At 44.1% G+C, this 21,466-nt stretch overlaps 1 protein-coding gene across 1 annotated transcript in view; it reads right to left on the reverse strand.

Moving 5' to 3' along the window:
• Positions 1 to 21,466, reverse strand: part of oca2 (oculocutaneous albinism II) — a 358,743-nt gene that overhangs the window by 160,582 nt on the left and 176,695 nt on the right. Inside the window, exon 13 of the mRNA XM_080197616.1 lies at positions 14,512 to 14,650. Within this exon, the coding sequence (XP_080053742.1) occupies positions 14,512 to 14,650 (139 nt within the window). The remainder of the gene's footprint in view (positions 1 to 14,511; positions 14,651 to 21,466) is intronic.

Here is a 21,466-nt window from a genome sequence, read left to right on the forward strand (position 1 = left end):
CTTATGGAATCATAGAAGGGAAGCAGCACAGAATGAGGCCATTTGGCCCATCATGTCTTTGTCAGCTCTTGATCCATAAGAGCAACTCAACCAGGCCCATTTCCCTGCCTTTTCTTCATGACCCTGAAAATGTTCTGTGTTCCCATTATTGTCCAAATTCCTTTTGAAAGCCATAACTGAATCTGCCTCCACCACATGCTTGGACCGTGTATTCTAGGTCCCAACCCGTGTATTCTAGGTCCCAACAACTCACTACGCTAATATACATGTTTCCTCATGTTGTTTTTGTCTCTTTTGCCAATCCATGTCCTCCAAGCTCAGCCTGTCTAAACCCCACCTCACCAACATTCATGGCCTTGTCCGCGAACCTTCCTGTTTGCTACACCTCTCCCCACCTTCAAAAGTCTCTCCCATCTAGTCTTTGACTCTTAACTCCTCTGAAATTTCTGTTCAGTGTGTCTGGAACTCCTCTCCCCACCCCATTTATGAGACCATAAAGGCACTCTGCCAATGGAAATTGTTATTACATGATCGCTACCTTATCGTAACGGGTGGCACGGCGGCACAGTGGTTAGCACTCCTGCCTTACAGGGACAGGGAGCCAGGTTTGATTCCCAGCTTGGGTGACTGCCTGTGCACAGTCTGCACATTTTCCCTGTATCTCTATGAGTTCCCGCCAGGTGCTCCAGTTTCCTCCCATGGTTCAAAAGACATGCTGGTTAGGTGTATTGGCCGTGCTAAATTCTCTCTCAGTGTATTCAAACAGGCGGCAGAGTATGGTGACTAGTGGATTTTCATAGTAACTTCACTGCAGTGTTAATGTAAGCCTACTTGTGACAACAACTAAACTTATCTGGAACTTGGCTGCTGTACTCAATCCCACATTGCATTCTGCTCAGGATAACATTCCCTCCCTTCTTGTCATCACCATTGGCAAACATGCCCTAATTTCAATGATTGCAATTTCCTTACCCTCTTTTATAAACCTCTGGGCCTCTTCATTGCTTCATACGACTCTGCACCTAGAGTAAGTCTTTAGCCCTAAATTGTCCTCCACAGCTTTTGAAATCCAGAAAACTATGTTAGTGCCTTTCTCCCTGCTCCACTCCTCAAATTGTACCCTCCACCATTAGTCACAGGCCCTCAATCTCTCACAGCCCCCTCCCGTTGCTACACATCACTACCTACTTCCAATCATGCTACTGGACTTCACCCCTAAAATAAAGCTGGTCTGAGTAATGGTGACCCTGAAACTTTTATCGATTGTCATGAAAAAAATCCATCTGGTTCACCAATGCCCCTTTAGGGAAGGAAATCCGCTGTCCTTATCTGGCCTGGCCTACATGTGACTACATATCCAAAACAATGTGGTTAACTCTTAACTGCCCTCTGAAATGGCCTAGCAACCACTCAGCTCAAGGGGTAATTAAGGACAGACAACAAATGTTGGCTTTGCCAGTGATGCCCACGGTGAAAATACTGTGCCTTTAAGAAATATATTTGTATCATATTTCTTGTAAGAGGCACTGTACTATTGTAAGGAGTTGACTTGTCTGAAAAAAGACATGCAGCTCCACGCTGAGGCTGTAGGATAATAACTTATTTTGGCTAATGGTGTGTTTGTCTAAACAGAGTTAATGCATTTGTATTTACTTGGTTTTCCCCTGAGGTTTCAGAGTAGGGTTTTATTAGATTGATGGACAGAGACAAAGTAATATGCTTAATGGGGGGAGCTAAACTTGCAGAGAAGGTACACAGTTTCTCTTTCATTTTAAAACAAAGAGTTCCAGTCTGGTTCTGAAAGAAACAAGATGTATCTTTTTCTTCTCTCTCTGTGGAGGACGTCTGGGAGCTCCAGGGCTGGTTACCTAAGTACAAGCAGGTAAGTCTGTGTTTTGCTAACTGATTTTGAAGAGGGGTTTAAGTCTGCAAGAGGAATATTACTTGAATTCGAACTAATAGAGATAGGTTAGCAGTTAAGAATTGTATCTCATCTTAAGTATTGTTTCAATTATTAAAAGTTTAGCTAATTCATTTGTTATAGTTAAACTGTATTGTTAAATAAAGTTTGTTTAAAAGCTTCCCTGTGTGTCAGTAGGATCTGGAGTGAAACATCATGTCCTCACATTAATGCCAAAATAGCAAATTGTTTGGGGTCCAGTCTGATTCCATCATTTACCTTTGGGGTTTCTGATCTGGTACCCTAACAAAATATCCCATGAAAGAATGAAGAGAAAATTGTCAATCTCCACTGACTAATCCGACTTCCCTGTGCCATTACTTGTACAGAGTCTTGAGATGTCTGTGTAACTGTACAATACAATCCAGCCATGATCTAACTAAATGGCAGAACAAACCTGTGGGGATAGTGGAGCTATTCCTGTGCCATTGCAGTTGTTCCAGCACATTTCTGGAAATTAGTTGACTCCACTCAGTCGTTGCTGTCTTCATGTAATATTAATAGACCCAAATAGCTTGCCGTTTACCAGCCTTGTCTCTATATATAAATACATAATGTGGATATTACCAGAGTTTTGGAAGCCTGCCCCGCATTAATTATTCAGCACTGCAGTTCCAAAATTACTGACAGCTGCATCATGGAGCTGCCATCGCAGTGGAACCCGAAATGGTGCACAAGTTCCTGAATAAAATAAGAATAGCTTCTCCAGAGATTCCAACGTGCCTGGTATCCAAAACTCAGAAACCTCTCTGCTCACTGAAAAGCTTGAAACAACAATCCTAAAGAGGACATCCTCATTTAGACTACATTGAATACATTGCCTGAATTCTTCATAAATACATCACAAGATCATGCGGCACGGTGGCACAGTGGTTCGCACTGCTGTCTCACAGCACCAAGGACCTGTGTTCGATTCCCAGCTTGGGTCATTATCTATGCGGAGTTTGCATATTCTCCCTGCGTTTGCATGGGTTTCCTCCAGGCGCACCAGTTTCTTCACACAGTCCAAAGATGTGCGCGTTAGGTTGATTGGCCATGCTAAATTGCCCCATAGTGTCACAGGGACTAGTAGGGTAAATACATGGGGATAGGGCCTGGGTGGGATTGTGGTCAGTGAGGATTCAATAGGCAGAATGGGCTCCTTCTGCACTGTAGGGATTTTAAGACTTTAGTTGTACAAAGCTCCATAGATATATGATAGTCACTAAGAAGAGGGGAAGTTCAAAGGAGATGTGAGGGGAAAGTTATATTTACAAAGAGAGTGGTAGGTGTCTGGAACACACTGCCAGTGGTGGTGCAGTCAGATACGATAGGGGGGTTTAAGAGGCTTTTGGATAAGCACATGAATATGCAAAGAATAAAGAGATATGGACCAAGGGTAGGCAAAAGCCATTAGTTTAATTTGCATCATGTTCAGCACAACATCGTCGGTCGAAGGGCCTGTTGTACTGTTCTATATTCTGAAGTCAGTAGAGAATTCAGGAGACCCTTTACCAAGAAGGCAGTGAGAATATGGAGCATGCTACCACAAGTTGAGACAAGTGGCACAGATGTATTGAGGGGGAGCTGGATTAATAAATGAGAGAGAATGGAATAGAAGAATTTTCTGATAGGGTTGGATCTTGTGGAGTCTAAGTGCTAGTTTGGATGGTTAAGACAAATGGCACAGATCCGTGCTGTAGACTGCTGCCAAAATAGTGATGTTGGATGCTGAAATGATGTTTTAAAAGCTTAAAGGGCATTTCACCTCGTGGGAGAGACCAGGATGAGGCGGCACAGCATAAAATAAGGGGGTGTCCTTTTAAGACAGAGATGAGGAGAAATGACTTCTCTCAGAGGGTTGTGAGTCTTTGAAATTCTCTTCCCCAAAGAGCAGTACAGGTTGGGTCACTGAATATTTTTAAGTCAGAAGTAGATAAATTAAGGGAATTAAAGGGTATCGGGATAGGCAGGATAGTCTCATTGAGGACACAGTCAGATCAGCCATGATCAAAATGAATGGTAGAGCAGGTTATAAGGGCCGAATGGCCTGCTCCTAATCCACATCTTTGTATGTAGACTCGATGTACCTCAATGTAATAAAGTATTAAACAGCCAGCATAAAGAAGGGTACGTTGTTTATCTTTGGGTGAGGTCCCAGGAATAAGGGTAGGCCAGAGCATCCCTCGAAACTAATTTTTTTTTAAACTTCTCTGGGAAAAATAGGAGAAATACTTTGACAAAAATACCAATTCACCCACCCACCCATTCCTTTCCATGAAGGATCTCAATAACAGAAGATATTGCAATGCCAAAGCATTATAGACAAGTATTAAATACCTCTTGACTTTGTGGACACCAGACAAATTCAACTGTTCTCAGCAAGAGATTTACACGTCCATTTGCTGGGTTTTGCCCCAGTAAATTGCCAGCCATATTGAGGTTCAAATCACTTTCAATTCTTAAATGTTACAATTTCTTGTTGCAATGTATAAACTACTTTTTTCCCTCCTCCCCCCCACTCCCACCCCCTCCACATCATTGGAAATGACACACAACTTTCCCCTGAGTTTCCTGAGTGCCGAAGAGCCTTTCCAAAGTAGACTGGTTTCCCTGGTTGTTCAGAATCACGTCACCTCCTACTCAAGCCCCCAGTGAGTGCAGCCTATTAATGGTAAGGAGAAGTAAATGCCAATGCATTTCATTCATTGCTTTCCACAGGAGTGTTGGCATGCCGGATGGAGCTCTGAAATGGCAGTAAACCAACCAGAACCACCTTTGTTAATTTTTCATTCAGGCCTGTCACACTTCAGTTGCATAAACCATTTCTAGGGCAGTCGATTCCATTAAAAGCTATACTTTCTGTGTTATCCAACCATTAATGTACCCATAGTTTTTTTTTCAGCGTTCTTCAAGTTTGAATTTAGCTGCATGACTGGATGCAAGGTCCAGCCTACTTAACATTACAAGAGTGCTGTGGGAGAGAGGAAGAAAGGAGATTTTTTTTAAAACATATATTAATTCTTGAGATGTGAGTGCCACTGGCAAAACCAATGCAAGCCGGCCAGCTATGTCCCACAAGTGAATAGAAAAAAAGATTGAACTTCCAGGCGAGGGTACAGTCAATGATCGGGGGAACCAATGAGCTTTAACCGAGGTTGGCTCCTAACTTCCCCACTGAAGTGGCCTAGGAAGCCACTCAGTTCAAGGGCAAGTAGGGGTGGGCAATAAATGACAGCCCAGACAGCGACGCCCATGTCACAAGAATGAATTTAAAAAAAGATTCTCACTCTCCCTCATCACCGCACACCAAGGTTCCCTCACAACAAATGAGGGTGAGAGAGTGAGTAAGCTTCCTGACACTAAAACTGACACACACACTCTGACCCCCCCCCCTCATCCTCTGGTCATTTTTATTAATTATTCTTTTATTAACTTAGCTTTACTTTTGCTCAAGAACTGTTGCCTTTCTTAAAAACTCATCTTTTTTTCTTATTTCAATTCACTGTTGTGCCGAATCTTATTTTCTGAACTTTACTCATTGGCTGATCAAACAACACAGATTTATAAAATATACGCCATGCCTGACTAATGGGATTTTTATAGGAGGTCTGGTAGAAGGTGTTGACAAGATAGGGCGTGATTTTCCTGGCCCACTACGCTACCCAAAACAGCGTAGCAGGGCAGGAAATGTCAGCGGGACACCAAAAATGGGAATGGCGACTGGCATCCAGCCAGTCATCCCACTGTTTAGGACGTGATCAGGCTCCTGCCGGGTAACAAATAATTTTAATATTTAAAGTCTATTTTAATCATCTGAGGCTCACTTTCAGACTGCATTGTGGCCCACACTTGATTATTGTGGGTCGCAGATGACCCCCAGCAATCGGAACCTGGCATAATGGCCTCGCTGGTGGGATTGCAGGCCATCAAAGCTGGGAGGTCTGGAGCAGAGGGGTGACTTTGGGCATTGCCAGTCTGGCACCTGGTAGTGCCCGCTAGGCACTGGGCAGTGCCAAGGGGGCAGGGCCTGAGGAACATGGCATAACAGGGGCAGGGGGCCAGGCCAGGGGAGGGAGGTAAGGCAGGGACACTGTGGATGACCACTAGGAGACTGGTGCCAGTAATTGGGGGGGGCCAGATCCGGGCCAGCCATTCGGTGGCTGGAGATTGGGGGAGTGGTGGGTGGAGGGGGTCAGAGCCGTTGATGTCCCGGGGGGGGTTATTGGGGTGGTTGGGGTTGGCAATTGGGTGACCAGTGATATTGGGAGATCACCGCATGCCCAATGGCCCCCTGAGCACTCTGATGCCAGCCTCTCGAGGGGGATTAGACCTCCTCGCACCCCCCCCCCCCAACTCCACTGGCATGAATCTCCTGACATCCTCTGCATTGCACAGAGTGTTGTCAATTCATTTAAACAACCTCCTATTTTCCTGGTTGTTAAGCACTATGAATTGTTTTGGAGAAATCGCACCTATAGTTTTTCAGAAGGCATTTGATAAGATTCTGCAATAGATTATTTGCAAACTTGGAAGCACACAGTATCAAAGCTAACCTTGTAATATGATTGCTAATTGCTTGCTAGGGAGAGCACAGGAAATAAGAATAAAGGGAAGATCAATGGAATGTAACAAGTAGTGCTGCCCAGGGATATGAACACAGGCTTGGCTTCCGTTCATACAAATTAATGACTCAGGTGAAGGATTAGAGAATCCAACGTCTATTTTATAGATGGCATTTCAGGTTAGAGGACACAATAAGTTGTGTAGATGGGGCCAGCAACTTTGGAAGGGTCCTCTCCTGAGGACCCAGGCATCATAGACACCTTCAGCCAATTCAGTTCGCTCTGCATGGTTTCAAGAATTGGATGAACGAACTGGATACAGCAATGCTAATGGACCCTGACAACATTCTGGCAACAGCTCTGAAGGCCAGAACCAGGTGTGCCCCTGGCCAAGCTGTTTCGATGCAGCGACACCACTGTCACCCACTCAACAAAATGGAACACTGTCCAGGTATGTCCTGTCCACAAAACACAGGGCAAATCAATAGTTGGCAACTGGATAAAGCTGAGGGCCGTCAAATAGGAGGATCTCATTGCAGCCTTGATCCAAACATGAGCAAAGGAGCTGAATTCCAGAGGTGAGGTGAGAACGACTGGCCTTGACACCAAGGCAGCATTGGACAGAGATTCCAGGAGCCCTAGAAAAACTGGAATCAATGGGAATCAGGGAGAGAAAGCTCCAATAGTTGAAGTCGGACCTAGCACAAAGGAAAGTGATTGTGGTTGTTGGGCATCAGTCAATTCAAGGATGTTGCCGCAGGAGTTCTCCAGAGCCCAAACATCTTTAGCTGCCCCATCAAAGGTCTTTCCCTCCATCATCAGGTCAGCAGTGGGGATGTTTGTTGGTGGCTGCGCAATGTTCATGACCATTCATAACTCCTCAAATACTGGAGCATTCCTTGCCCACACAAAACAAGTCAGGGACAACATTTGAGCCGATAATTGGCAAGTAACATTTCCGCCACACAAATGCCAGGCAGTGACCATCTCCATTTGATTGGCACCCCTACCCACAACCTTAAATATTAGCTCCCTTCATGAAGCTTCCTTGGGCATAATTTACCAAACCTGCGACCTCTACCACCTAGAAGGACATGGGCAGCAGATGCATTGGAATTCACTTTAATTAAGCCCTCTGCTGAATCAAAATCACTTTACGTCAATGATGCCAATGGGCTTGGAACCCAAAAATGATCTGGTGGTCAGGTTCCCAGTCCTAGGTTGCAAGTTCAGCCGTACCTACCTGTTGACTCCTTCCTGACACTGGCTCTTGTATCCAGTTACAAATCTACAAACTTGCTTCACCAAACTAATCACTGCTCTGACCACTTGCACATTTACAGTAATGGATCATCCCCAATTTAACCTAGCCACAGCTCAGCAACAGAACAACATGTTCTTTGTATAGTCTAATATTCCTGCCAAAGTACCACGTGCAACAACATGCTCTATCCCACTCGTATTCTTTTACAAATCATAAACTCACAAAGGGCTAAGAAGTATTGCAATTTAATAATAATACATACACACAACTTCCTGAATAGTATCTCACCCACATTCATCCATATATCAGAAGGTACTTTCCGCATTGTGTGTGTGTTATTACTTCTACTTTATAGTAAAGGGTTGGTACAGACAACCTAAACGTGGAGATGCTGGCATTGGACCAGAACTCCCCACTCACCTGACGAAGGAGCAGCGCTCCAAAAGCTAGTGGCATTTGCTATCAAATAAATCTGTTGGACTTTAATCTGGTGTTGTGAGACTTCTTACAAAGATAATCTAAACAGATATAGTGCATTCAAGTGTGGCCATTTCAACAAAAGGGGGATTGAATATAAAAGTAGGGAGGTCTTGCTGCGGCTGTATAGGGCATTGGTGAGGCCGCAGCTGGAGTACTGTGTGCAGTTTTGGGCGCCGTACTTACGCAAGGATATTTTAGCCTTGGAGGGAGTGCAGAAGAGGTTTACTAGGTTGATGCCGGAGTTGAGGGGGTTGAGCTATGAGGAGAGGCTGAATAGATTAGGCTTGTACTCGTTAGAGTTTAGAAGAATGAGGGGAGATCTCATTGAGACGTATAAGATGATGAATGGGATGGATAGGATAGAGGTGGAGAGACTCTTGCCGCTCAGAAAGGATAGTAAGACTAGGGGGCATAGCCTCAAGATAAAGGGGGGGGGGGCGGTTTAGAACAGAGTTGAGGAGGAACTTCTTCACTCAAAGGGTGGTGAATCTCTGGAATTCTCTGCCCGTTGAAGTGGTGGAGGCTGCCTCGCTAAATATTTTTAAGACGCGGGTTGATGGGTTTTTGATGAGAGAGGGGATTAAGGGTTATGGGGAGAGGGCGGGAAGGTGGAACTGAGCCACAACAGATCAGCCATGATCTTACTGAATGGCGGGGCAGGCTCGAAGGGCTAGATGGCCTACTCCTGCTCCTATTTCTTATGTTCTTATGTTAACATCAAGAATTCCATGAGGCTTTTCAGTGCATTCCAATTTTACAATGAGAGGATTTTTATAGATACAGTTTAATCATTTGGTAGCACAGAACTTGAGTATTGCTGTAGAGTCGTAGTGCAGGATTTTCCAGCCGCCCTTACCCCAAACTCAAAAAATCCCACTGAGGTCAATGGACCTTGGCATGGTCAGCGCACCTGCCCTACCCTGCCTCCCGCTACAATTCCTGTGGCGGCTGGGATTGGAAAATTCCACCCATTCTGCCTAAGCTTTTCATTTTGGACTCATCAGGACAGAAAACAAGATTACCAACAATGAAAGGAACTGCACGAGAAGGGGGCGCTGGTTGGTTTGCAACTGGACTGTGATTGGCAGAGGTGTTGCCAGGGAGAATTCAGCTTTTCAAATGAACTTTGAGACATTTAAACACTTTACTTACCAGAATATGGCAGCTACTGCTGTACAGGCAGGACTTGGTTTCTCTTTACTATTTCATTGTGACCATCACTAAAATTAGTTTTCAATCCCAGATTTTATGTTTTTTTAAGTGAATTAAATTTAAATTCCAATAGTTGCTGTGGTGAGATTAACTTGTATCCCCAGGACATTAAGTGTGGGGAGGCATCGGGATTACTAGTCCAGTGACATTACCCCTATGCCATCATTTCTCCATTATCCTTGGCCTAAGGTCCACTTGTTAGACCCCTAACATTGCAATGGTGACTGCACTAGAAAAGCACCATGTTGAGCATAAAGTACTTTGGGCATTCCAAAGTTTTTGAAATTTGTCGCACAAATTAAATATTTATTTTTCTATCATCTACTTTGCTACAGGTCGAGTTGGACCTTTTCTATTTGTATGTCTTAATTCCTCACTGATCAATGTATAAATTGATATTCTGACTTTTAAGTAGCTTGGATTTGTGATATGTGCCATAGAAATGTTGAAATTATGCAGCAGGTTCCAGCTACTGCACAAATCTTAATCTGCAGTGTGAGTTCAAAATTTAAAATGTGTTAGTGTCACAAGTAGGCTTACATTAACACTGCAATGAAGTTACTGTGAAAAATTCCCTCGTCGTCTGTTTGGGTACACTGAGGGAGAATTTAGCATGGCCAATCCACCTAACCAGCGTGCCTTTCAGAGTGTGGGAGGAAACCGGAGCACCTGGAGGGAACCCACACATAGAACATAGAACATTACAGCGCAGTACACGCCCTCCGGCCCTCGATGTTGTGCCGACCAGTGGAACCAATCTAATGACCCTCTAACCTAAATTATTCCAATGTTATCCATATGCCTATCCACTGACCATTTGAACGCCCTTAAAGTTGGCGAGTCCACAACTGCTGCAGGCAGGACATTCTACGACCTTACTACCCTCTGAGTAAAGAACCTACCTCTGACATCCATCCTATAATTACCACCCCTTAAATTAAAGCTACGTCCCCTCGTGTTAGCCATCACCATCCGAGGAAAAAGGCTCTCGCTATCCACCCTATCACACAGACACAGGGAGAACGTGCAGACTCTGCACAGACAGTGACCCACACCAGGAACAGAATCTGAGTCCCTCGGGTTGTGAGGCAGCAGTGCTAACCACTGTGTTCAGATTCCCTGTGGCATTTTTACCACTGCACCTGCACAAAACACTAAAGATGTGATATCCTCAAGAAGGAAGGCTTGTCTCACAACTTTACGTCACCTAACGGCAACTATTTCTTTCCACAATTCTCAGCCATTGTTCTGATCAAAATAAATGGCAGAGAAGACTCAAAGGGCTGAATGGCCTACTCCTGCTTCTAGTTTCGATGTTTCTATGACCAGGAATTGTGTTTCCATCAAATAGAGTATATTTTTTAAGTTTAAGTTTATTTATTAGTGGCACAAGCAGGCTTACACGAACTGCAATGAAGTTACTGCGTAAACAGCATGTTTGTTGGGGCAGGATCAGCTGGAAGCGGGGGTGCCCCAGGGTAAAACAAGCCATGCTCAGTGTTCATTACAACCAGTACAATGAGTTTACTTAATCTCTGCTTGAAAGTCTGTTTGCCAGGAGATGACAGGAGAACGACGACATGAAAGCAACCAAAATGTTAAATATTTAACAACTGGATATAATAACTCACTTAGAAAAATAAGTACCTGTATTATTCCACTAAGGAAATAACTTGTCCCTTTTAAAGTCAAGTGATAACATTGTGGTAAATGCATAATTATGAAAAATTGCTATTTCTTTACAAAAGAACTATTAGAGTGCCTCATTCTGCAATTCTCATACTCCATAGTTCAATTCACCATTGCTAATGACTGATCAGGAGTCACTTAGTTGCAAACCCGCCACGTTCCAGCTATAAGGTTATTCTAATGAATATTAATGATTCTAAGAGGTTAATCCAGCGTGATGGATGAATGAAGCAGCAATTAGTTTAGATAATACACAATCAAGAACTGTTTTAGGGTTGCATGCTACACTGATAGGAAAGATAACTAAATAGTTTAACTCTTCCACTTGTGAAACAGTATTGACAAGAATTGAAGGCTGCAGTAATGAAGTGTCAGCCCTGTGGGTTACAGTCATAGAGGTTTACAGCATGGAAACAGGCCCTTCAGCCCAACTTGTCCATGCCACTTTTTTTCAACCACTAAGTTGCCCACGTTTGACTCATATCCCTCTATCCCATCTTACCCATATAACTGTCTAAATGCTTTTTAAAAGACAAAATTGTACCTTCCTCTACTACTATCTCTGGCAGCTTGTTCCAGACACTCACCATCCGCTGTGTGAAAAAGTTGCCCCTCTGGGCCCTTTTGTATCTCTCCCCTTTCACCCTAAACCTAAGCCCTCTGGTTTTAGACTGTGTCTGCTGCCCTTGTCCTTCTAGATGGGAGTGGTCGTAGGTTAGGAATGTGCTGGTTAAGGCACCTTGGTAAATTCCTGCATTGCATCTTTGAGATTGGTACACACAGCTGCCACTGTGTGCCACTGCTGGAGGGGGTGACTGTTTGTGGATAGGGTGCCAATAAAACAGGCTGCTTTGTCTTGGATGGTATCAGGTTTTTTGAGCATTGTTGAAGCTGCACTAATCCAGGCAAGTGAGGAATATTCCTTCACACTCCTGATCTTTGCCTTATTGTCTGTGAACAGGCATTGACTGCCATCTCCAAATGGGCTTGACATTTTTGCAATTCCAGAAGATGCACAAAACATGCAGTTATCCATAGATAGTCACACGATGTATCTGTTGTGAAAGTCATTTATGATTGTCAAGGAAAGTAAAGATTTCAACACAGAACCCTGGGGCAATCCGGAGAGGACATCTCGAGGTGAGGGTAATTACCCATCATACACCAATATTCGGCTTCTGTTGTTAAGCAAGTGCCAGATCCAATTTGATAATGTCTCTCCAATTCCATAATAGTGAACCTTGGACGAGAGCTTTACATGAGGAACTTTGTCAAAGACAACTAAGAAATCCGGTCATAGAGATTTACAGCACTGAAACAGGCCCTTCGGCCCAACTTGTCCATGTTGCCCTTTGTTTTAAACCCCTAAGCTGGTCCCAATTGCCCTCATTTGGCACATATCTCTCTATACCCATCGTACCCATGTAATTGTCTAAATGCTTTTTAAAAGACAAAATTGTACCTGCCTCTACTACTACCTCTGGCAGCTTGTTCCAGACACTCACCACCGTCCGTATGAAAAAATTGCCCCTCTGGACCCTTTTGCATCTCTCCCCTCTTAGACTCCCCTACCTTTGGGAAATGATGTTGACTATCTAGCTGATCTATGCCCTTCATTATTTTATAGACCTTTATAAGATCACTTCTAAATCTCCTATGCTCCAGGGGAAAAAGTCCCAGTTTATCCAACCTCTCCTCACAAGTTATAATTTATGATGGGTGTCTGAAAGCATTGTTGTCCTCTATCACTTTCAGGCAAAATTGTAAACTGCGATGGCCCAAACATTGGAGCAATTATAACTAAGTCTTAACTGGTCTGTAATCCAGGTTTCTTACTAACAATTGTTGAATGGTTGGCATGTAAAGTGAGTCATTAACTTGTGTTCCGCATTATCAGCCATTCCTGTCAGTGGTCTCACAATTCCCTATGATCAGCAGCGCACCAATATTGGACAGAATAATTTGTTTTTAAAAACAAATCGAAACATGGAAATAAAATTCTCAGTGCCGAAGATTTTGCATGTGATTATACAAACTTACCCAACACACATTATGCAGAGCACTGTTAAAGTGACCTATTCTCGGCTGTTCAAGAAGCTTAAGCTGCCATATGTACAAATACTCTCTTAACAAAGATGGACAATGAAGCGGTGGGGAAAAGGAAACAGAAATCTGAAAGGAAAATGATAACTGCTGAAAGACAGCAAGAAGATCAGCAACCGATGCCACAATGGTTAGCACCGCTGCCTCACACACCAGAGACCCAGGGTCGATCCCCAGCTTTGGTGACTGCCTGTGTGGAGTTTGCACATTCTCCCCATGTGTGCATGGGTTTCCTCCAGGTGCTCTGGTTTTCTCCCACAGTCCAAAAGACATGCAGGTTAGTGCATTGGCCGTGTTAAATTCTCCCTCAGTGTACCTGAACAGGGGTGACATGGTGGCTCAGTGATTAGCACGGCTGCCTGTCAGTGCGGAGTCTGCATGTTCTCCCCGCATCTGCGTGGGTTTGCTCCGAGTGCTCTGGTTTCCTCCCACAGTCCAAAAGACACGCAGGTTAGTGCATTGGCCGTGTTAAATTCTCCCTCAGTGTACCCAAACAGGGACCAGAATGTGCCAACTAGAGGATTTTCACAGTAACTTCACTGCAGTGTCAATGTCAGCCTACTTGTGACACTAATCAATAAACTTGTAATCTCTGAGGGAGAAATGCCCCCATGAGATGGAAGGTTCCACCAGAATGTGGGTGGGTCCACCATTTTTTAAAAATTGCAGATAATAGTAAGGAAGTAGTTATCCCTTATCCTTAGAACTTAAAGCAGCTGAATTGATAATCATATCAGGACATAACTTACGCCAAAATTAGTAAGAAGTCACACAATATCAGGTTAAAACACCAAATTAGTTGGTATCACGAACTTTCGGACCACTGCTCCTTCATCAGGGGAGTCACCTGATGACGCAGTGGAGCTCTGAAAGGTGGCGATTCCAAATAAACCTGTTGGACTTTAACCTGGTGTTGTGAGACTTCTTACTGTGCCCACCCCAGCCCATCGCCAGCATCTCCACATTATGCCAAAATTGATCACTTAATTTAGGGGAGAAAGGAATAAGTTGTCCACTTGTGTGGGGTAGTTAAATACTTCTGTGTTAAACGTTAGATAAAGTGAACTCCGACACAATAAATGAGTGAAAGATTAATTTACGCTCCTTGCCCTTGGAATTCACAGGGTCTTACATTAATTCCAGTTTCAAATGGCTAAATAATTAAGATCTCCACCCCTGAAACACAGCATATTTTGCAGGCCATGTTATCACAAATTATTCATCGTCCATGTTAATGAGGTTAAAAAGAGTTGTATTACTTCATTGCGTAGCGCCTGATTGGAGACGATGATGACATTTGGTGGATCCCCAACTGCAGTGGCCGCTCCGCCAATGTTCGTGAAGACAATTTCCGCAATCAGTACATGCCTGGGATCCAGATTGAGTACTTCACACAACCTGCAGGAGACATAACAGTGTCAAGGAGCTTGTTTATTTATGTTATTTATTCATTAGTCACAAGTGAGACTCGCATTAACACTGCAATGAAGTTACTGTGACATTCCCCGAGCTGCCACACTCCGGCACCTATTCGGGTCAATGCGCCTAACCAGCACATCTTTCGGACTGTGGGAGGAAACCGGAGCACTCAGAGGAAACCCACGCAGACATGAGGAGAATGTGCAGACTCCACACAGACAGTGGCCCACGTCGGCAATCGAACCCAGGCCCCTGGCGCTGTGAGGCAGCAGTGCTAACCACTGTGCCACCGTGTGTCTACATGAAGCTACCTTTGGAAAATTCAGCCCAAACTCAACCGCAACCCCCACCCCCCCCACCCCCAACCAACAGATACCAGAAAAATAATCAGACCGACAACTGTTGGCTCCAGAGATTTCAGCATTGTCCGGAGTGGGATCCAATAGAGATGATGTGGAGATGCTGACAATGGATTGAGGTAAGCACAGTAATAAGTCTCACAACACCAAGTTAAAGTCCAACGGGTTTATTTGGTAGCACAAGCCACAAGCTTTTGGAGTGCTGCTCCTTCATCAGGTGAATGGGCAACACTCCGAAAGCTTGTGGCTTGTGTTACCAAATAAACATGTTGGGCTTTAACCTGGTGTTGTGAGACTTCTTACTATCCAATAGAGATGCAGATCTTAAAGGATAATTGATGATTAGTTCCAGAGCTTTCAACGGTTATCATAGCAAATCATTCTCATGTGAAGACACCATTTGTTGCTAGGGTATAATCCCATATGGCACTACCTCAACTATCTGACCATTTTTTTTCTGTGTGAGCCTTAAGAGTGATTCCATCGAATCCCTACAGTGCAGAAAGAGGCCATTCAGCTCATTGAGTCTGCACCGACTCTCTGAAAGACCATCCCACCCAGGCCCATCTCCCCACACATCCATGCAGACAATGGGAGAATGTACAAACTCCATACAGTCACCCAGAGCTGGAATCAAACCCAGGTCGCCGGAGCTGTGAGACAGCAGTGCTAACAACTGTGCCAATAACATTGTCTCTATTCTCCCTCCACAGATGTTGTCAGACCTGCTGAGGTTTTCCAGCATTTTCTGATTTCGTTTCAGATTCCAGCATCTGCTGGATTTTGCCTTTATCAAATGATTGGTTTTGATGAGCACTTTACACTCTGTCTCTAACCTTTATTACTTTATTATATTGATCAATATCTTACCTACACCATTTGCTTCTATATATTGTCCAATTTATTAGTAAGAACATAAGAACATAAGAAATAGGAGCAGGAGTAGGCCATCTAGCCCCTCGAGCCTGCCCCGCCATTCAATAAGATCATGGCTGATCTGTTGTGTCTCAGTTCCACTTTCCCGCCCTCTCCCCATAACCCTTAATCCCCTTGCCTATCAAAAACCCATCAACCCGCGTCTTAAATATATTTAGCGAGGCAGCCTCCACCACTTCAACGGGCAGAGAATTCCAGAGGTTCACCACCTTTTGAGTGAAGAAGTTCCTCCTCAACTCCGTTCTAAACTGCCCCCCCTTTATCTTGAGGCTGTGCCCCCTAGTCCTACTGTCCTTTATGAGTGGGAAGAGCCTCTCCACCTCTATCCTATCCATCCCATTCATCATCTTATATGTCTCAATGAGATCTCCCCTCATTCTTCTAAACTCTAACGAGTACAAGCCTAGTTTATTCAGCCTCTCCTCATAGCTCAACCCCCTCAACTCCGGTATCAGCCTAGTGAACCTCCTCTGCACTCCCTCCAAGGCCAAAATATCCTTGCGTAAGTGTGGCGACCAAATCTGCACACAGTACTCCAGCTGCGGCCTCACCAATGCCCTATACAGCTGCAGCAAGACCTCCCTACTTTTATATTCAATCCCCCTCGCTATGAAGGCCAGCATCCCATTTGCCTTCCTGACCACCTGCTGCACCTGCAGGCTGGGTTTTTGCGACTCATGCACAAGGACCCCGAGGTCCCTCTGCACCGTCGCCTTGTAAGTTTTTCGCCATGTAAGTAATAAATTAATAAATCAATAAACCCTGTTACAAAAAAAACTCGCTTGGAATGTATTATATTTTCTTTGATGTGAGATGCAATGACATTTTCCACACTATCCGACAGGAAATTTCTAATAAAAGCAGTGCTGAATGTCACAGAGATAGCCAAGAACAAGGAGGATCACAACGCAAGCTGTAGCTAGAATGCATACAGAATAAGTCTGAGCTGGAAATAATTACCAAGGGAAATAATGTGGCTGTAAATGTGAGCTTAAATTGATACCTGGTCAAAATGCAAAGATGTTCAAGTTAGGTGGATTGGCCAAGCTAAATTTCCCCTCAGTCTCAGGGGAACTAGCTAGGGTAATGCATGGGGTTGTGGGGTTATGGGGATAGGGCCTGGGTGGGATTGTAGTCAGTGCAGACTCAATGTGTCAAATGCACTGCAGGAATTATTTGATTCTACGAAACACCAGACGGAAAAAAAAGGGGAAACAAAAGAGGAAGTGAAATGGGGCTAAGAGTTGCTTGCCCAAGGTTCAGGTCATTGAATCCCTATAGTGCCATTCAGCCCATCAAGTCTGCACTGACCACAATTCCACCCAGGCCCTACCCCCATAACCCTACTTATCCCCTGATACGAAGGGGCAATATAGCATGGCCAATCAACCGAACCTGCACATCTTTAGACTGTGGTAGGAAACCAGGGCACCTGGAGGAAACCCACACAGACACAGAGAGAATGTGCAAACTCTGCATAGACAGTGACCCAAGATGGGAATCGAACCCGGGTCCCTGGCGCTCTGAGGCAGCAGTGCTAACCATTGTGCAACCACACCGCCCTCCGGTCGTTGAGGATGCACATGCAACTACAGAAAATAAATTGCTCCCAAATGCCTGACCTTGGCTTGCTGCAATGCTCCAGTGAAGCCTAACACAGTCTGACAGGACAACACCCCATCTTCCGATTCGGCCTTCTGCACTCAACATTGAGTTCAACAACTTCAGGCTGTGAACTTTCCCTTCCATCTTGACTTTACCCCTTTGATCTCTGTTACTCTGTTCCCCTGGTTGTCCCAACACAACCCCATCCCTCCCTGACATGGGCACTGCCTCTTTTTGTTCAGTTTTGCTCCCAATGAGCACTAATCTGTTATTCTAATTTTACCACTATTAACACTCTTCAGTTCTTAATGGCATCATTAACAACCCCTTTGCCTCACGTCCATGATATCTTCGTCAATCTCTCCTTAACTCCAACATGCCATTGACTTTCCATTCTGCCCCACTCTCCTTTCCAAGTATATAATTCATCGCATTTCTTTCCCTCTTCAGTTCTGTAGAAGTCATTTGGACTCAAGAATAGCTTCTTCGCTGCTGCCATCAGACTTTTGAATGATCCTATCACATATTAAACTGATCTTTCTCTTCAGCCTAACTGAGAATGCAACATTACATTCTGCACCCTCTCCTTCGCCCCTATGTAATCTATGAACAGGATGTATAGTGTGCAAGAAACAATACCTTTCACAATAATAAATCAATTCAATTCACATGCTGCTAGACTTGCTGAGTCTCCTTTTATTATAGAAAGTGTTTGCTGTTTAAAGAAATAAGTGATTGTATCGGGATTAAAAACTACTTTTGCCCACTACCGTAGGTCATATTTAATTTTTCAAGCACTTTACAAAGAGTGTTAAATCTCTACTTTCTCTAATCAGGAGGAATGGAAGATCAAAGTGAAGCTGCTGTTTCCAAATCAATTGTCTCTCCTAGAACAACGAACAAAGTGCAGCACAGGGACAGGCCCTTCGACCCTCCAAGCCTGTGCCGATCATGATGCCCTAACCAAACTAGAAAAAGACTTTCTGCCCTTCTCAGTCCATATCCCTCTATTCCCTCTCTAATCATGTACCTATCCAGAAGCCTCAGAAATGTTGCTAATGTGCCTGTTTCCACCACATCCTCTGGCAGCGTGTTCTAGGCACCCACCATTCTCTGCACAAAAAACTTTCCTCACACATCCCTCTTAAACTTTCCCCCCTCTCACCTTGAAGCCTTAGTAATTGACACTTCCACCCTTGGAAAAAGCCTCTGACTACCCACCCTGTCTATGCCTCCCATAATTTTATACATCTCTATCAGATCTCCCCTCAGCTTCCATCTTTCCAGTGAAAACAATCCTAGTTTATTCAACCTCTCCTCATAGCCAACACCCTCGAGACCAGGCAACATCCTGGAGAATCTTCTTTGCACTCTCTCCAAAGCTTCCACGTCCTTCTGCTAGTGTGGTGACTAGAACTACACGCAAAACTCCAAATGCGGCCTAACCAAGGTTTTATACAGCTGCAACATGATTTCCCGACTCTTGTACTCACTGCCCTGGCTGATGAAGGCAAGTATGCCATATGCCCTCTTTATCACCTTGCCACTTTTAGGAAACTGCAGACCTGCACGCCCAGGTCCCTCTGTAAGTTAACGTTCCTCAGGATTCTGCCATTTACAGAATAATTCACATCTAAATTTGACCCTCCAAAATGCGTTACTCGCATTTATTCAGATTAAACACAAATCGGCCATTTCTGTGCCCAAGCCTCCAATCTATCTACATCCTGTTGTATGTTCCGACAATCTCTGGCACTATCAGCAGCTCCACCAATCTTCGTGTCATCCACAAACTTACTAATCAGACCACCCACAATTTCCTCCAGATCATTTATATATACCACAAACAACAGAGGTCCCAGCACTGATCCCTGCGGAATACCATTAACTACAGATCTCCAATCCAAAAAGCACCTTTCCATTGCTATTCTCTGCCTTCTATAACCAAGATGTGGAGATGCAAGAATTGGACTGGGGTAAGCATAATAAGAAGTCTTGTAGTGTTGTGAGACTTGTGTTGTTAACCTGGTGTTGTGAGACTTCTTACTGTTCTATAACCAAGCCAGTTATGTATTCTTCTAGCCAAATCTCACATGATTTTAGTTTTTGTACCAGTCTGCCCTGTGGGATCTACTAAAGTCCATATAAGCTACATCCACAGCCGTTCCCTCATCAATTTTTTTTGTCAGCTCTTCAAAAAACTCAGTCAAGTTGGTGAAATGTGACCTTCCCCATACAAAACCATGCTGTCTGTCACTAACTAGTCCATTTTCCTCCAAATGTACATATCCTGTCCCTCAGTATCTTCTCCAAAAGCTTCCCCATCACTGATGTTAGGCTCACCGGCCTATAATACATTGGATTATCCCTGCTTCCTGTCTTAAACAAGGGATCTCATAATTTATCAAGGGATCTCATCTCATAACTTTCACAAACAATCCTTGTAATCCTTTTGTAATAGCTGTGCATGCCACTGTCTAATTGGGCTATTTCCCAACAAATTAACAAGCGTGCTTATTATTTATATACATGCTTAATTAACAACGAAATCACTTAAAAAATCTGAATTCCTATTCCTCTGGCAGCAGTGATAAATGTTAAAATATTGCACAAGCTATTTTATTGTTACAGGGAATGAACGACACAGAAACGAAAATAACCACTGGACTCAACTAGCGCGTTGTCAGTATTTATGCTCCACACAAGCCTTCTCTCATCGCTCTTTATCTAACCCTATTCCTTTCTCCCTCATGCATTTACCTAGCTTCTCATCACATCCATCTTAGCCACTCCCTGCGGAAGCAAGTTCCGTACTCCGTCCATTCTCCGGCTAAAATGTTTCTCCTGAACTTCCCAGAACAGCATGACCATCTATGTCCCCCAAACCGCTGAAGTCAACTAGTTGAATACAGTCCAGAAATCACAAGTGGAATCCTCTTATCTGCGTCACTTAACACTGCAACACGTATTTGGTGGTAAAAGCAACAAGTAGCATGTGTGCAGATAGTTTTGGTAAATGGTTGAATGCAGTAAGCCTTTGAGACCAAAGACCATAAGACATAGGAATAGAATTAGGCCGTTCAGCCCATCGGGTCTGCTCCGCCATTCAATCACAGCTGATATGATTCTCATCTCCATTCTTCTGCCTTCTCCCCAAAACACTTGATGCCTTTATTGATCAAGAACCTATCTACCTTTGACTTGAAGACATTCAATGGCCTGGCCTCCACAGCCTCTGTGGCAGAGTTCCACAGGTCCATCACCCTCTGGCTGAAGAAATTTCTCCTCATCTCAGTTTTAAAGGAGCGTCCCTTCACTCTGAGGCTGTGCCTGCAAGTTCTAGTCTCTCCCACTAGTGGTAACATCCTCTCTATATCCACTCTATCTAGGCCTCTCAGTATTCTGTACATTCCAATTAGATCCACCCCCTCATCCTTCTAAATTCCATTGGGCATGGATCCGGACTCCTCAATCGCTCCTCGTATGACAAATCCTTCATTCTTGGGATCATTCTTGCGAACCTCCTCTGGGCCCCCTCCAAGGCCAGGACATCCTTCCTTAGGTCTGGGGCCCAAAACTGCTCACAATATTCCAAATGGATCTGACTAGAGCCTTATACAGCTCCAATTAGTGCGCGCTAATCGTTTTTTCAAGATTTTCTTTCAAATATCACAGAGATTCTGGGCAAACAAAACGCCAGATGTATTTGTGATTTGAATGTGACAGCAGTCAGTCAGCTTCTTAATAGCAAGGCAGCTTTCTCCTGATAAGTGTGACTGAACCCTCTCCTAATCTGATGCCCCCACTAGTTTCATATTCAAGGTGACTACCATTCTTCTCAATGATAAGAGATGTTTGGCCTCTGCTGCAGCAGGTAAGAAGCCTCTTCTTGCCA

Source organism: Carcharhinus amblyrhynchos, chromosome 10, assembly GCF_965287045.1.
Source record: "Carcharhinus amblyrhynchos chromosome 10, sCarAmb.v2.hapA, whole genome shotgun sequence".
In the NCBI taxonomy this organism is placed as follows: Eukaryota; Metazoa; Chordata; class Chondrichthyes; order Carcharhiniformes; family Carcharhinidae; genus Carcharhinus; species Carcharhinus amblyrhynchos.